Genomic DNA, 18,008 nt, shown 5'->3' on the forward strand with positions numbered 1-18,008 from the left:
CCTTCTTTCTAGCCTCACTCCTCTCCTATCTACTCATGGTTTCTATCCCCTTCCGTATGTGTACTACTTCCCTCAATTTCGTGTTATTGTTGCATTGCTGCCTAATATGTAGGTGTCATGCTGTTGTTTTTGTTTTTAATCTAATTGTTTCATCCCATGCCTTCCTTCTGCTGTAGTTGTTCTACAGTTCTACCTGTTTTATTTTTTGTTTCTTTGTTCAGCAGCACTCAGACGTCCGTGTTATTTTTGGGCATGTGAAACACATTAGTGATCGGTTGATTATTATTTACATATGAAAACATATTTACAGTTGACCAAGAGAAAAAATAAGGGAGAAAGCAGGCTGGCAGCTGCCGCTGGGAGGGGTACAACGCCGGTTTACTAGCTCTTCCAGAAGGAGAAGACAGAAAGAGAAGTTAAAGATAGGAAGAAGGAAAGGAAATAGGAAAGAAAAGAGCGACACGAAAGATCAGAGATACTAAAGGTATAGCAACGGCAAAGAATACAGTGGGCAGTACAGAAAGAAAGGCCGCAGGTCTCCATAGTTCCAAAAGAATATAAGAATGCAAAAAAAGAACAGAAAAGGTCTCTTCACTCGTAATGAAAAAAAGTGTGCTACACACGGGCAGCCAGGTGAGCTTGTTGTGTGTAGCAGGGCACGTAAGCAGGGCGCGATGAGCCTGGTCGCCTCGAGGCGCACAACCGCTTTGACACAGGCTACCACGTGGGGTCGTACACAGCAGGTCAGGTAGACTGTAGTCCCTGAATAGCGACGCGCGCTGCGCAAGGAAAGCAGGACACTCTCGCATCAAGTGATCGGGTGCCTCGCGGGAATCAGAAGACGCGCACGAAGGACTATCTGCACGTTCTTAGCGATAAAATGCGTTCGCATACCAGCAGAGAGCCTACCCTTAATATGAGTAATACTGCTCTAGCTCGACGAGGCAAGCCTCGACCGTGATAGCGCGCAGGAAACGATCCACAAACATGGGAACGAAAGGATACATTTGTTGCACACTATATTCTCGGTGCTGCTTGAGGAAGTAATGGCCAATCAGCGCCGTCAAACTTACTCAATATATCCGGGCAGTGACAGTTGTTGAGAACACAAGTGCTAAGCCAGTCGATCAGCCTCTTCAATTCGAGCGAAATCCATGCACGTGCGAATTTATCCATCCTTGAGGAGAGACTTAATACGAAGGCGAGAAAGACGGACACAGCGCTGCACAAATACACGCACTAACGTAGTGGTTAGCTCGCAGGGGTTTTAACTGCAGCGTAGGAATATATTAGGCTGTAATCTTTCTCACTTATTGTCTGAAAAATGAAATATCAACTTGTCGAGCAAACCATCCGTCCGAAGGTATCCACTGACCATACAGGGATGCCCACCGAGATGTGATTTTGCTGGCACACTCAAAGATGCAACGCACAACTAGCTGGATGACCATGGAGTTTCACTTCTCTGTAGTATATGCTAAGGGCATGCAACGTGGGAGTCCGCAAAGATGACGACTCACGTAATACAAACAGAGTATATAATTAAATCTCGTGCGAACACGGTTGAGTAGACACCAGCGATTCAACAGGCTTTGAACTCGTTTCCTTCTGAAGAAGCAGGCTTTCGCAATAAGTTCTTTGCGATGCGTGCAACATCGTCGTAGTTCACTACTGAATTGCCTGCCGTATATAGCCTCATAATTATATGCATGGATGTCACAGCTCTCAGCGTTCGCGTTGTACACAAAAAAAACCGCGCAAAATAGTGCAACGCCGATGTTGCTAGCAGGGTTTTTAACTGCATCATCGGAGAATGTTTGGCGGGGCAAGTTGTTGTGGTTTCATCGTGGGGAGCCAGCCCATGCACAACAAAGACCAAGAGAAGAAGACGCGCCACTTCGTAGGAGTCACAACTAAAGTTTTATTAAAAAGAAGAAAAAAAACTGAAAACGATGTTTAAAGACGTAGAAGCGATATCACGTGATAAATGCGGAGGCGTTCACAAATCGCAACTAAAGATTGACTCCGGACCAGCAACGCCCAAAGACTACAATCACTCTAAAGTTGGAACAAGGCAACTGGGGCACTATAACGTAATGTTATTCCAACTATTCTATTCAAATTCTGCAGTCAGCCCTCCGCGATTAGTCAAAAACTTTTTTGTCTGTAACGCGATGTCAGGAAAACCGCGATAGCTCTCCATCTAATATGATGCGTACACACTGATTATAGTCATTTCTCCTTCGATGTCTCTTCGCCATTAGCCATCAGCTATTGGTCAAAAGTTTTCGGGCAGCACCCACTTCACCTGCCTGTCACGCAACGCCACAAAACCGCGAGAACTCACATCGTCAAAGTGGCGTGTAGGCAATAAAGAAGCATTAATATGCCGAACAAAACTCAATTTTTTTAATAGCGGCAGGCTGCCCCGTCCCGAAAGGAATAAAAGATGGCTGCCGCCGATCGCTCGGGTGCTGGCTACTCACATCTGCCGGAGAGGATGTGTTTAATTTGATATAATAAAATTTTCTGCGTGGCTATGTAACATTTTTGAGCCCGTTTGCCACGTTTACGACCTCACTCTGCCAACTCTTCCTTGCTGAGGATTCATGTTAGCGGCATTCTTAACCTTCCGTTGCATGCCACCGCGATTTTCGACCAGTCACCTCAAGCCAAGTAAGGGCATGCGGGCCAATCGCAGGCGCCGGCAGCACCCTTTTCAACCGGTTATCAATTTTCAGTGCACTTGTTCGGCCCCATCGAAACCCTCTCTACTTGAGGGTGCTCCTCGCCTCCTGGCAGCCAATTACAAACGAAAAACCGCTCAATGTAGGCAATGTTATTTGTTTTGAAAGCAAAGGAAAATGACCTCCTATAAACTAAGAGAGCGTTTGATGGGCTGTTAAGGCAACACTGCGGGTCACCGCCCGATGCTTGCGTCAGCGGTTACGCAAATTTGACGTCAGGAGATTGGAATAAAACCACATGGGAATAGTTTTACGTTATAGGGCCCCTGCTCAAGAGCTAATAAAACGAGAGGAAAGGTGCGCGCTCTCAAGAGAAGAAGAAAAGGCAGGTGAACCTAGAGAAAGCCTCTTGGTTATTGCATACGTCCACGGAATTTAGGACGTATGAATGAAAATGGGTGAGAGGTTTAATGCGCCTGTGACGTATTTAGCCCAATGAAAGCTGGAAAAAGATGGACATTCTAACTCATAAAATAGCAGCTCGAAGCAGCGGTCTGGTAAACGAATTCTGCAAGTTTAGATTGTTTCCCGGGGTCAATCTCGACCTGTGATCACGTGGTATTGCTTGCATGCATTTAAGCTTCATTTTTGTTTCCTAATAATCCTTCACTTTGCGAGTCCAGCGAGATGTACTGTATTCTCTTTGTGTTGTCCGTGCGCTGGTGCCCCATAATACGTTTTAGCTGCACATTTGCTCATTGACATAAGTTCTATCACCAACGATGGTAGTGGACAGAGTATTGCTTTACTGCGATAGCTGATATGAGCCACCGCTGGTGCCAGTATATTCCGGTGACTGTCGCCTGCAGACACCGTAAACTACGTTGCGAGAACTTTATAACTACAAACAAAATCTGTAGTGTCTCACATGGATTTGAATTACGGCCCCACAGAGGAGCAGTCGCATATTTCACATCTCCGCCACTCTCCATTAGTGGAACAGTGCACCTGAAGTGCGCTTTCGTACCGCCAGGTGCTATGATTGGTGAACGCCGCGTTCTGCAGCTTACCGATAATGTAGAACCAAGATCAAATAATTTCAGCAAAGCAGGAGATAATGTACGAAGGGCAGGATACGCATGTGGAAGAAGACATAGCTGTCTTTACCCACTGAAACACAACTGGGGAGCGCCACCTCCAAAACGAAGACGATAAAGCCGGCTCTATAGTCGGCTTGTTGGCTGAAAATTGGCGGTCGGGAGCGTTCAAACCCTAGTGGGTCCATTCGAGGGAGCATCGAGGTGAGTGCAGTCAACCCACAAGCGAGGGTTTCATGGAGTCGCCCAACCAGCTTAGCAAGATGCGCGTGCAACTGGTCGGGTCGGGATGGGGCAGCTCGACTTCCGACTCGATCCACTTGCCTCGAGTTTATGTAAACTAAACTATTGAAGAAAGTTAATTTCCTGTCCTCCAAAGCAGAGTGTTCGAGCGCATCTCCGGATGTTTACTCCGAACAGCCGAAAGAGCGCGAGACTTGCTGGGTATATTATTGCGCCAAGTATCGCTTCACTGCGTGGCGTTATGGGCGAAAGGGCTGGTTCCTTTTCCTCGGTGTATGGTAATCGTGAAGCTCTGGATGAAGGGACGGCCTGACGAGTGCAACGTATTGGAGTAGTAGTAAAAAAAAAAAGCTTAGTACCTTTACGTAAGGCAGAGGACGGGCGGACATAGCTGAGACCATAGAGCTTGTTTACAACCTGTCGCAGTAAACTTATTACAGGCACATAGGCGACATACAGGAATACTGAACCAACACGGAAAAGAAGATCGCGCCCGTAAACAAGCGAAATACAAAACAGGCCAAAAAGTATGCCGAGGTTTCGGGCATTTTCGCGGAGGGTTGCGATAAGCAACCCACCCGCTCCACGCTCGTTTCGCGGCGCAGAATTAATCTATGCGTGTGCCCCGACTTGATGGCCAACACTTGGGGACAGGGGTCGTTGAGTCGTTCAGGCAGAGCGGTTTCCGCTCTATTAACCTCGCAAGGCATGGTACTCGACGCAGCCCTTTAGGAATATAGGAGCCGGTTAGTTTGACCTGTTTGCAACCGCTGCCTCGGCACAATGATCAAGGCCAAAGCGGCGCGGACTAAACGTCCTGTCGCCGCTGGCACGTGGACGATAAATCAGAGCCACGTTAAGAATGGTACAGTGGGCGTACTCACAACCTCTCTATAATCGGGTCCTATAAATGGGCGCCGCTTACAGTGTTCAATCACTGTTCCACTCAATCATCGTCCCGTTACCCTAGCGAAATGGTGACGTCAGCACGACGTTATTCCAATGGCGCAACTCCTAATACTACTCGGCTGTTGTGGCAAAGCTTGCTCGTCTGTGCGCACAAACTGTGCGTTACCACATTTGCGGAAATCAAACGGTGGAATTCTATTGCACATACCATTAAATTATCACCCACGGAGCACATATCCAAGAAGCAAGTTAAGAAATATTTTATGCAACAACTCTCTTCATCCTGACAATTGACTTTTGTGATTGCAATATTAATTGAGTGAGCTATAATACTACACAGTATATTGCTCGTATTTTTATTGTATTGTAAACTTGCATTGCTTGTTTATTACAGAAGATTTTTTTGCATTATTTTTTTTCCTTAACAGCTTATATTTTCTTGTTTTTCGCACTGTTCCTTTTCTTTTTTCAAATTGTCTGTAAAGTGACCGTAACCAATGCTTGATCTATATCTCGTTTCTTTTTTTAATTTTGTTCATGTAGGGGAGTCCCCCTGACAGTTTCTAGCTTTGGGGCTCCCTGTGCAGTACCAATTTTGTATACAATTCTTTGTAAAATTGACATCGTTGATAAATAAACTTGAACTTGAACTTGAACTTTTCAGCACCGCGTTCTTGTTTTGCATTACCCTGCAGATGCTGCGCTTTCACCCAGATCCTTTTCGCCATTTTCTTTAATGTGTGGGGATGCGCAACACACATGCGTCTCCTGATATATTGTTTTTCCGCAAAGCTCCCGTCTCCTGTAATCCAGCTTCGCTGCGTAGCTTGGTGCAAGCGGCAGTCGGTCTGGTTGAAGCGCATTGCGAGAGATGGCGCGAGTGTGGCTCTGCCAACGCCACCTAACGGCGGAGTTACTTGGGCGCAAAAAAGGAGAAGGCCACGGAGGAAGGAAACTAACGAGAGGCCCTGACGTCACTCTTTGTGAAGCAAAGTGAAGCCGGAAGTTGGCGTTGCTCATGGCGATGCTCCGCCTTTTGTGCCACCCTCCTCTCTTGTTTACATCTTTCGCGAAACCACGCCGCGCTGCGCAACATCCGGCAGAGCACGGTGCAGGTAACACAGCGCAACAAGACACGGTGACTAACGCAAACCCGCCCACACAGCGCCTTTGCCACGGCACGAAACCTATCAGAGCAACACGTGTGAGCGCTCAAAATCAGAACAACGCCGCCATTGAGGCCCAAAAGGCGTGGCCATGCAGCAAAAAAAATAAAAAAGCAGCAAAAAAATGAGAACCTATACGTCATTTCCGCCACACTTTTCTCCTAGCGCGCGGAGGGGGTAGGGCCTCTCCTTAGTTTCCTTCCTCCGTGGAGAAGGCTCTCCCTCTTTGGCTCAGGATCGGTTAGCGGCGCGGACGTTCGCGCTTGCGCCGATCCATGCTTCTGCGAGTCCGTCTCGCGGAGCTCGTTATTCGCTCGTTATCCGGTCGCGGTGAGTCGGACTTCCGCGATTTGTCGCTCGCCCATCGGCATGTTTTGTGGATAGCAACTCGGCTAAGATGCATTAGTCTGTGAAATGCGCAAGAAATGCCCTTGTGATTGTTTGCACTACTGTGTTGTCGTTCTTTTGTCCCAAGAGCATGGGTGAAAACCCCACAAATTATATGAATAAATGGCGAGATGTTAGTGCTGAAATATGGTGCTGGCTGGCTACTTGTTTTCGCATGGGTGACATGCATCACATATGATCGCATGTATCATAAGTTTCGCATAATAATAAACATCTGAAAAGTAAAAAAAAGAAAGAAAAATGCTACATTATAAACTGACTTATGCTCAGTGTCAGAAACACCACAGATACAGCACAAATATAGAAATAGCATAAAAAATAACAGTGCATGAAAGAATTAACCAATTTAAACGTAGCAAAATCTACAATATAATAGAAATACAGAGCGAATACATGCAGTGCACATAACTACAATGCGCATGCGTGCAGTGAGTGTTTTCGCAAAGTGAAACTCCGCATTTCTTCGCCCTATCTGTGGTCTACAAGAACTCTTAAAGAGCATTGAGCGCACGCTGTTGATGCCTATTTGTTAGCCACAGTCCAAGTAACTTATTTAGGCTCATTGGCTTTAGATCGTGTCTCATAGGTTTTGACGCGAGTCCGTTTTTGGGCTCAAGGTATTTGTCGCATTCTAAATGTAGACGTACACCTTCGAAGGTCTGGCGCTGCCAGATTCGCAGTGAGGGTTTTGAGCTCGGTTAATACGGTGTACACACATACTTTTGTATACGCGCCATCCAGTCTCAGACGGTGAATGACAGTTTCTAGACGCCTGTTTAGCTTTATCGTTATATAAAAAAAATTGACCGCCCTTCCACTACCGTGAAGAGGGGTGCAAGCGAAGCTCAGGACCCGTGGCTCTTCGTTGTCGTAACGCCTCGACTTCGCGTTCCCTCACGGCGAGGTCGGCACGTTGACGACGAGCCCTTTTTCGAGCGAGTTCCCGGCGCTGTTCATGAAACGCCGCCTGTTCTTCGGCCGAAAGCGGAACGCGCGACCCGCTCCCGCTGCCTTTCCTTCAACGCAGCCTATATATATATATATATATATATGAGCGCACCTAGTGCCCTTGCCATAACGCAATAGTTTTGCTCAGCTTCTGGTGCAGCAGTGAAGTTTGAGAAGAGTTCGGGGTTTGGGTTTGGTCTTTGGTGTACGTTTTGTCAACCCACTTCGCAGGTATCAGTGGAGGCAAGACTTTGAGTACTTAAGTGCACCCCTCTCTCAATATCGCAATAGCAATCCACACTGGTCAGCGGAAGTTGCAGAAGTACAACATAAGTTTAACAACTGGCAGGGACGACAGTTGTCCATAATTAGCCGAGATGAAGCTCACAATGTGTTACTAGCAGCTCGACTTACGTATGTCCTGCAGGTATTACAACGCCCGCGGCTTAGGTTACAAGCTTTCCATCGTGTGTTTGCTATTTGCGTATGGATCTCACGTGTCGAGGTCATGCGGCCTTTCTTTTTTCCTCTTGAGAGTGGTGGTCTTGACCTAGTTTAGCTTTTTCTTAAGCAACTTGTCTCCCGGTTAATCTTCTTTCGTGATGTAAAGAGCCCATTTCTAAGAGAAATGTTACAACTTCGATTAATCCATTACCTTCCAGGAATAGTTGTGTCGTCATCTGTCAGAGATGCACCACGGACTCCTTGGGTCTTCTTGAAGGAGGTTGTCGATGGATTTCACTTTCTTAAGGGCTGTTTTAGTATGGAACATATTTTCACTGCCTCCCGCAAAGAAATTCCTGCTGCAGTCAGAGACACATTGTTTCCTGTTGCCCGTTATCGTGCGCCTCATTTGGAATGTCATTACCTTGACGTACTTAAGCGTGTCCCTCGCATGATCATTCCTCCAGGGATCAAAACTTTTTTATTTAAGTTACATTCGGCAAGCCTTCCTGTTAAAACCTCGCTAGAAAAACAGGGGCTGTTTGGTGCTTTGGTCAACTAGCTGCTGTTTGTGTCCACATATTGAAACGATTATCATTGTTTTGTGGAGTGTGTAGAGCTGCCGTGTTCTTCTGCGACATTCTCCAAAGAACAGGTAAAACGGATTCAGATATCACACCATACAGAATTCGTTTCCTACATTTTAAAGATCCCTGTGACTCACCATATGACATGTCCATGGTACTTGGCCTACATAGACTTTGGCGCAGTTGAATGTGTGACAAGCACGCTGAACCACCGCGAAGCACTCGGTCGTTTCTTTCAAGAATCTGTTGCCTAGGTTCGTAGGGTGTATGCTGCACAAGAAACAGTACCGAACTGGATGCCTTTATTGGACGCTTGCACGTGTTTGCCTGACTTTTGAATGTGCTTTCAGTTACCTTAAATTTATGCAGCGCTTTGGTTGTGTTGTTTTGTTGAGTAGTCTGTCCCTTGTAATAAAGAGAAAACCGTCAGTGGCTGTATCGGTTAGCGTGGTGGTCTCGCAACCCAGAGGACGGTGGTTCGATTCCGCAGACCGACAGGCAATTTTTATTTTCGCGCGGCTTGAGTTTTTCCGTACGAATACACAACGCCGACACTAGTGAAGCAATACAAGCTTCTCTTGAAAAATTGTGGGGTTTTACGTGTCATAACCACGATCTTATAATGAGGAACGCCGTAGTGGGGGACTCCGGAAATATGCGCCACCTGAGGTTCTTTATGAAATTCATTAAGTGGATAAATACTGTAAATATCTCAGGTCTGATCGGTCACATTGAAACAAGTTCTTTTGGCACTGTGTGCAGATGCATCTCTTCATTTGCAACGTACTTCAGATGTAGTTACTGAAAGTGTGGTGGCCGTGTTCTCTTGATGTACTTGTCGCGCTGCTGCATCAACTGCACTACTTACGTGTACGTTACAGAGCCTTGGTATCCACTGAAAGACAGCCGTATGATGCGCCTCATTTGCTTTAGTGACTTCCTTTAGCGTTTCGTACACTAGTGGTGTGTTCATAGGTAACGCACTTAAATTGCGGATTGGTCTAAGTGCTGCCTGCGAGTCGCTGAAGATAACCCGTTTTTGTGCGCCTTGTTTCGATGTTATAAACCGGATTGAAGACAGGGTAGCGTACAATAAAGCTGTAGTCGAAGGCGTTGCTCGGAATTGTCGAATATCTGTTTGTATACTTAAGTAAGGGAGAACAAACGCAGATGTAAGTCGGGCAAACTGGAGCCATTTTTGTATACATGAGCGTATTCAAGGTATCGAATGCGAAAATGCTCATGTACTCACATTTAGGGGCACGTTCAAGAATCCCTCCTAATCAGATCGTGGCTATGGCACGTGAAGCTCTGGACTTTACTTTTTTTTTTTGGCACGACACACTTGGCCTATCCAGAAACAACTTCGTCGGAATGATGCGTGTAGTGGGTAGAACATACTAACAAAATTTCAAACCTGTAAATATAATGGAGGTGCCATATGAAATTGCCAAAATGTTCATTTGAGCAGTGAAATAAATTTCAGCGTATTAAATCTATATGAAAATGGCTAGGCATTTTCACACCGGACCTGTTAAGGGCTACCCACTATCGTGTCCGCGTCTATATAAATAAAAAAAAGAATTCGAAGATAGTACGATGCTGGGCCGACCCTCGGCAGACGTGAAGCAGGCGCTAAGCAGTCTCCATACGTGGGCCGATCCCGACGATAGTGCAATACCGGGCCGACCCACGGCGGAGGGGAAGAACGCGCTAAGCACTCCCCATACGTTGGCCGATCCCGGAGACAGTGCAATGCCACACCGACCCGCGGTGGAGGTGCAGCTCGCCATTAAGGGGCCCGCGTACATCACTTCGCTGGTCAACCTTTAACACTGAGAGTGATACTGAGTTTTTTTTAACATTTCACACAGCGACCCTATAGGCTTTGACCGACTTATTTAAAGAGAGAGAGAGAGATGAAAAGGGAAGGCAGGGAGGTTAACTAAATATCTGTCTCCTGTTTGCTACCCTACACTGGGGTTGGGCGATAGGGGTTAGAAAGAGGAGAAAGAGGAAAGGGTAAAAAAAAAGAAAAAATCGCACACAAAGACAGACACACCGATGGTGTTCCAGTTAGAGACGTTCAAAAAGGCCGGTAGATCGCAAGAAGCGCAGTAGCGCTTGCACGGCCTTCTTCTGTTACGTTAGGCCCTGTCGATGGTGTGGAATCCCTTCTTCCAATAGTGGTCGGTCGTCCAGCTGGTTGAGTTCGCGGCGAAGGTATACCCTCTTTGGACTGTACTGCGGGCAGTCGCACAAAAAAATTGGAGGACGCTTAACCTTCGCCTTCAAGAGTGGGACGCGACAGCGTTCCCGTCGACCCGCCCAGGGGTATAAGACAATGCGCTACGGCACAGCGATCACTTACGATGCGCCCCGCATCGGACTTAGCGCCCACCTATCACGCGGTGAGCGTCGAGCAACGCAGCGTTCGGCACGGCAACGAAACGTGCGCCTGAGCGAACGGAACGAACCAAAGAACTCGGTGTCTCGGAGGGGAAACGATCTACGCCAGCCAAACGTCGTGATCGGCACGGGCAGAGAGATAGATAGTAATCTAAACCGGGAGCACGGCGAAGCGTCGTCAGGGGAGAGGGAGTCCCGCGACGCGCCTGGCAGCGGTCCCAATGCGCGCGCGGCGCGCCTCCTGTCGGGGCAGCGCCGTACATTGAGAGGAGGGGGTCTTCTGTGTTTGCCGCAAGATGGCTCTGCGTGTGCGGCAAGCGCAGAAGAAATGCAGCGGAAACGCACTTCGCAACTCGTGTAATTGTGACTTCTGTACGTTACATGTTCATAATTACCGATATACACCGCAGTATAACTTGCCACGGCTCGTTTCGAAGGCAACACCGCAATCACTCGAGGCGCGTTTGCACCGCTTGGAAGCATCGAACTCGTGGCTGAGTGGTAGCGTCTCCGTCTCACACTCCGGAGACCCTGGTTCGATTCCCACCGGGCCAATCTTGGAAGTTGCTTTTTATTTATGAAGCGCCTGCCTTGATTTATCGCTCACGGTCAACGCCGCAAACGCCGACACCCGACGCCGACGACACCGGCTTTTCTGCGACACGAGCTCCTTAACGCTATCGCGTTAATATGGTGAATCGGTTCCTCATCGTCGCATTGGTGACAGGTTGTGGTGTCGGCCATCCCTATGCAAAACGCATAGGCTTTCGTGAAAGCGGAGTCTTTCAATGCTTTTCTGGTCACCAAACTGCGCCCGCAGTTTTATACAGGGACAGAAGCTGCCACTAGGATCGCTGCTGCTAGCGTGGGGGCATTCCGTGTCCGCGCGCACCGCACACGGCTGAAACTCCTCTAACGGTTCGAAGCAATTGTTTATCTTTCATCAAAAAGCTAACATTGTACTATCCCTCATATTTCGCCTTACATACAATACGGTCATTGCAAATGCGTCTGAAAAAGGTATTTTCGCTAACCTTTGCAAGATACAAAGGCTACGGAGGAGACAGTCATGCCGAGCAGCAGTATGTGTCATTGCAGCGCAGTTCCTTATCTCAGGCAGGGGAGCATGAGAATATTTATTTAAGAATAGGTTGTTTGTTTGGGCTTGTGGCACTGTGCAAGCTTAGGAAACTCGCAAACTCTCAAATTTAAGCCTCGCAGCGAGACTTCAAGCAGCGCCGATTGCGCTAGCTATTTGCATTGAGACCATCTTAGCCGCGCTAGTTTACCGCTTCTGCATTACATAACAGAAAACCTACTAGATTTGCCGTGTTTAGAGTTTATAAAAGCTAACTTCACTCTGCTGCAGCCTATCGCAGAGAGCGCCGGCAAAATTTCAAAGCGGGAACGACGAAGCTTTCGCAAGGCAACGTCCGTGTGTCGCGTGAATACGCGTTGATCTCTAACCTAGCCTTAACTCCGAGTTTGCGACGACAGTGTTACTTTCTAACGTGTAACCTTGACAACTTCATGTTACGTCGGCATTGCTCGAGCAAAAGTGCGTCTCACTTTACGTTGCGCAGCTAGGCAAGGCCACCCGTGCAGCTCAACTTCTTGCGTTGGCTGCGCTTTCTCAGATGTCTCGCCTTCTGGGACGAGTCCCGCTATCACCTCCACTCCAATTTGGTATGCTTCATAATGACAGCGTGTGCTTCTTGGACGGACTACGCTTGCGTGGCGGAAGCTTGCTTAATGAAGACTGCACTGGGGAGACTTGATTAAGTGAAACGAAGCCGCGTTTCATGTCATCAAATTAAACAGATATAAGCACACGTGTTCACGAGCATGACGCTGCTGCACTGCCGATTTATTCAGAATGTGAACCACTTAAAATGGGGCAAAGTACCCCGAAACATGTCACGCTGAGGAGACGGTAATGCCGATTGTGTCGCAAGCTTCAGTATAATGGCACATTTCAGAACATATGTTCGAGAACATGACACCTGCGCAACAAAATTCACAGTAAACAAGGCAAGAATACAAAATACGTAATATGATGGAAAGCACCTAAAAAAAATCAGCAAGTTACGAAGTAGTTCTAATGAAGTAGGTTAAAAATAGCAAAATGTACATGGTTCACTTATTAGTGAATGAAAAGAGGAAAATGCATTTTTTGTACGATTATCTGTCGCATTGCGAAAAAGCAGTGAAAAAAAAAAAAACTGCTGCTTGTTTGCATGGCCGAAGCCGTTAAGGAAGACATTCAGCACATCACGTTTTTGCACATCACTTTGATGCGTCAGTTCTAGAAAGTGGTATCGGTACGTGGTGGCCCTCGGTATTGGCTAAACAGGCAGTTTGATCGGCCCGTTCATTACCCATTATCCCGCAGTGACTTGGAAGCAATTGGAAAGTTATTTGACGGCCTGCATCACTTATATGGTGCATCATCTCTGTAATGTGAAATACGAGCTGCTCGTGCGGTCCGCGTCGTAAAGGCGACAGTAGAGACTGCCGTGCAGCCATTGAATCGCAGAAGATCCTCCACTTGTATGGCGGCTCATCACCGATGTAATGGAGCGCGATAAGGAGCGCTGCGAGCTCGGCTGCCGTCGGTGATGTCGCGTGAGTCGTCTTAAATTTGATGGTTGTAACTTTCGCTGGTACCATTATTGCCAAAGCGGAGCTGTTTGGCAGGACAGATCCATCAGTGTAGATATGTGTAGAGTCACGGTAGTTCTCGTACAAAAGTAGTAACGTGAGCTGTTTAAGGACTGGTGATGACAGATCAGCTTTTTTCGTGATGCCAGGTATTGTCAGGCTGATTTTTGGCTGAGCGAGGCACCATGGCGCAATCGAAGGTCTTGTAGCAGGAGTGAAACAAGCTGGCACTGATTCACCATGTGCGGTTATCGTTTGGCTGAAAGAAGTGCGTGGTCTTTCCACTGGTAGAGAGGTTAGATGGTGGCGAAGAGTCCTGGCAAGATGCCTTATATGGGTCCTCAGCGCTTCAATTTCAATGTGGGTCTTGTCAAGGTATCTAGCGATTGCTACAGTCGGCACTGTTGATGCACTCTGAGGCAGGCCTACACAGATCCGAAGCGCTTGATCCTGGACACTTTGTATTGTGCGTAGTGTGACGAAGAAGATCGGCAGGCTGAAAAGCCCCGTTGCCATCGCGTGGCACGTACCCAGTTTGTTCGCTGGCTGCGCCCTACCTGCTGGAGCTGAGTTTGTCGCTGCTGCTCTACGAGCCGAATAAACCCCCTTTACAGTAGATTCGTTTTGCCTGTGTTGGTTATTGCTGGCAAGCTGTACGCAGAAAGCCGAGAAAAAGCGCCCTGTATAGTTGTAGCGTAGCGCTTGTCGACATTCCCCAAGTCTTGCCAGTGAAAAACTTGAACAGGTGGCAGATGCCTGTCAACCGTTTTTTCACGTATCATACGTGAGGGCTCCATGACAAGTCCCTGTCCATTATGGCACCTAGAATCTTGTAAGATCGAACATATGGGATTCTTTGGCCATTTATAATTACGATGTAGTTTGTCACGTGTTCGCGCGCCAATGGCACTAGTACGCATTTCTCGGAGTGAGTTTCCGCGCCTCGATTACGGAGATAGCAGTCTGGGAAGCAGCTCTCTGAATTCTCGCTCGCAATTGTAGGCGTGTTACTGCAGACGTCCATATGCAGATGTCATGCGCGTACATTGATGCCTGACTGTCCTTGGCGCATGCTCAAAGAGACCAATTAGGGTTAGATTAAATAACACAGACCTAAGTACACCGCCCTAGGGGACGCCGTGGTAGCTATAATGTATAGAAGTATAGCCTTCCTCGGTGCTTACAAAAAAGGATCTCATGGAGAAATAGCTGCGTATTCGTTGGTACATTTGACCTATTCAATGTTTCTCAATTCAGTAGGGCTTAACTGAACGCGTTAATTGTAAGTGGCCGCGAGTTCAATGCCGCTGACTCCAGCGTAACTGCTGTGACCCATCTCTGAGGAGGGTTCACAAATGCTGCTGCAAGCTGCCACAGAAACCGAAAACGCCTGTTTGATGAAATACCGCAGCAGGCATCGCAGTCTATCTGTCTCAAACTCTGCTTCACCCGAATTCGGTCTGTGATTCAAGTTCGCAAAAGTGTGCCGAAGTTTTTCTGGGAACGTAACATTACACTTTTTAAAATTGAAGCGCTGCAAGTCATGCTTCATTTTTTAAGTTGCAGTTTTTTTAAGTTTTTTAAGTTTTTACGTTTTTTTAAGTTAAATTGTAGTAACTATGTCATTTATCGCTGTTTTGCTAAAGGAATGAGAAAAGCTGTAAGTAATAGTTCGTGGGCTGAACAACAACTTATGTAACATGAGTAACGTTTAAGCCGAAGAAAATGACAGGAATTATTTCTTTGGCGTAACGATCTAGCTTAAAATGGCGCTTTAATTTTAACTTGGCAGTGAGGATAACGCTTCAATTTTAACTTGGCAGTGAGGATAACTTTTATCACAGGGTCGTTCGTATCCTTAATTAAGTGCACTAATAGTGACCGGGATCTGAATGAGAGCAAGTTCTAGAGGTACTCCTTAGGAAAGGGAAGAAATGTGTCTAATAGTGAAATTGTGAAATTGCGGGTCATGAAAATTGACTGACCTTTTTTGAACACATGATGCATGTTATTTCCTTTTGAATAAGTTTTACTTGCCTTATACACAAAAGGGTGACAGGATTCACGGTTGGCCTAATTTAATAACTCGTCTTGCTCGTTTTGTTTCATCCCTTGTGCACGACCAACCGATCTTAGCTGGAGAGCGGCTCAGTACACTGACGAGGTGCTGTAAGGACTTGCGCTTTGAGTTTCTCCTTCGGCATTGCCACAGTGTCTCTGTAGTGCACTTGCTTGAAAACAAGGTGTATCTCATGTGACAGCATATGCTAAAGCTTAGCTTAGCTTAGCTTATACTCACAGTATAATATGGTATGAGGATAAGACTTGAAATTACGCTATAGGGACCGTTATCTTTAATACCAACGGCGAAAATGTTGTTGATGGCTGCTGTGGTCTCGAATTATTATCAGTGAAGAAATTTCAATGTTCTTTCTCTGTTTCAGATTCTTCTGGCTAAGGCGCCCACACTGAGAAGGCGCCCATGCTGCTTTGCGGGCACGGACTTGGGGAGGAAAGGAAGCCCAGCCTGCTTAAAAAATAAAATGTTGTAAGTGGCGAGCGATGGGGCCACTAAGAGTATCTGCTACTCCATCTTTGATTTGGCCCCACAGAGAAAGAGTGGTTACAGATAGCGAACCACCAACATGTTCTTTATCACTATGAAGTGTAAGCACGGCGGCTAATCTCTTCAGTACGGCGGGGCTTGCATCCGGTTTCCTGAAGGCGTACCGGCCGACCACCTCTGGCTTCACGGCCTTCGCTCGTGCTGCGGCTGGCCTGAAAGGCAATGGGGCAAGACGCGGCCTTTGGAACGGCACTGCCGCCACCATGCCATATGAGTTCGCAGAAATCTCCGATTCTGACAACGAGACGACGCTGGCGGGAGCGGGGACGGTCACAGGGGATGAAGACGTGTTCGGCCCTATTTACGCCAGTACACTGCGAATCGCCCTTATAACCACCATGCTCGTTCTGTCGCTCTTCGGCAATACGATTGTGTGCTACCGTCTCCTGAAGTCGCGGCGCCACAGGGTGTTCAAGGCTCAGGTACTGTTCCTGAACCTGGCACTGGCCGACCTTCTCGTCACTCTGGTTACCATGAACTCTCAGCTGCTGTGGGAGATCGTGGGACGCGTCTGGGCCGCCGGGGACGGCCCCTGCCGTGTATTCAAGGTGATGCAGACGTTCGCGCTCGTCTCGTCCACGTACATGCTCGTGGGTATCGCGGTGGACCGCCACTACGCCATCTGCAAGCCGCTCGTGCCGGCTCCCAGACCTCGCTCCGTGGCCGCCATCTGCTGGTTGCTCTCACTCGTTCCGTCCCTGCCGAACCTCTTCGTGTTCCGCGTGGTCGTGGTGCGAGACAAATGCTACTGTGCCTCAGTCTTCTACATCTATCGGGATTCCGCCAAAATGGCCCGGCAAATCTACATGGCATGCGTGTTCACACTCGTCTTCGTCCTTCCGCTGTGTGCGCTGGTAGGGCTCTACACTAGCATCCTACTCAAGATGCGGAAGATGGGCGCCGCCAACACCAGAACGCCAGGAGGCGTTCGCGTAGGGCTTGCGACGACGTTGCCGTCGAGGACAACGCCAACGACGACAGCTGTCAGCGAGAATTCAAACCAAAGCACGCTGCCTAGAGCGCGTCTGCGGACTCTGAAGATGGCCGTGGTGATTTTTATGGCGTTCCTGCTGACTAACTTGCCTTACATGGTGCAAGAGATGATTTTAGCCTTCGCTCGAGACGTTTCGCTGGGACCTCACGTGGTGGCCGTGTTTGGCGTGATCTCTGCCTCCAACAGCGCCGTTAACCCGTACGTGTATCTGGCCTTCAACGGCGGCGCAGCAGGCACCAGTTGCGATGCTCGCGTGCGCGGCTTGTGGCGTAGGCTTACGTGTTCTTCAGGCTCCAAACGCACGACCACCATGCTTCGCACCTCGTTCTCAACGTTGCCCACTCGCCGCCGTAAGCGGCCAATAACGGCGCAAGGGCCACTTTCTGAGCAGAAGTGCAGAAGTAACGGACAGCTCGGAGCGCCGGAGGAAAAGATGTGAGGCGCGAACGCAGATCGCAGGTGGAGTCGTTGTGCTGTCGAGTTCGTAATTTTCAACAGCGCATGGCATAGTCACTTTAGGGTAGAGTGCCTTTTACCCCGTGCTAATATGTTGAGAGATGAACTGGGCTCGTTTGGTTTGGATCCCGGTTGGAAAACACGACCCAAGGAAAACAGATCATGGCATGGGATAAACAAGTCCATGCGAAGCCAGAGCCCGCGGAAGCGACCATAACGCCACCATGGGAAACACCACTGGGCATACGGAGGCAACAACGCCCTATCGCCAGACGAAACGTGGAAGCTAGAAAAATATTTGAAAAGAGATTGGGATTAAGCACGCCGCAGCACACCACTGACATCTACACGGACGCTGCAATCACAAACGACA

At 48.0% G+C, this 18,008-nt stretch overlaps 1 protein-coding gene across 1 annotated transcript; it reads left to right on the plus strand.

Moving 5' to 3' along the window:
- The first annotated feature begins 16,014 nt into the window (after window positions 1–16,014).
- Window positions 16,015–17,750, plus strand: LOC135904139 (vasopressin V1a receptor-like). The gene has a single exon (XM_065434757.2). It carries the CDS (start codon window positions 16,389–16,391, stop codon window positions 17,616–17,618), a length of 1,230 nt encoding a protein of 409 aa, XP_065290829.2. The 5' UTR covers window positions 16,015–16,388; the 3' UTR covers window positions 17,619–17,750.
- Window positions 17,751–18,008: the final 258 nt, after the last annotated feature.

Source organism: Dermacentor albipictus, chromosome 1, assembly GCF_038994185.2.
Source record: "Dermacentor albipictus isolate Rhodes 1998 colony chromosome 1, USDA_Dalb.pri_finalv2, whole genome shotgun sequence".
Classification (NCBI taxonomy): domain Eukaryota; kingdom Metazoa; phylum Arthropoda; class Arachnida; order Ixodida; family Ixodidae; genus Dermacentor; species Dermacentor albipictus.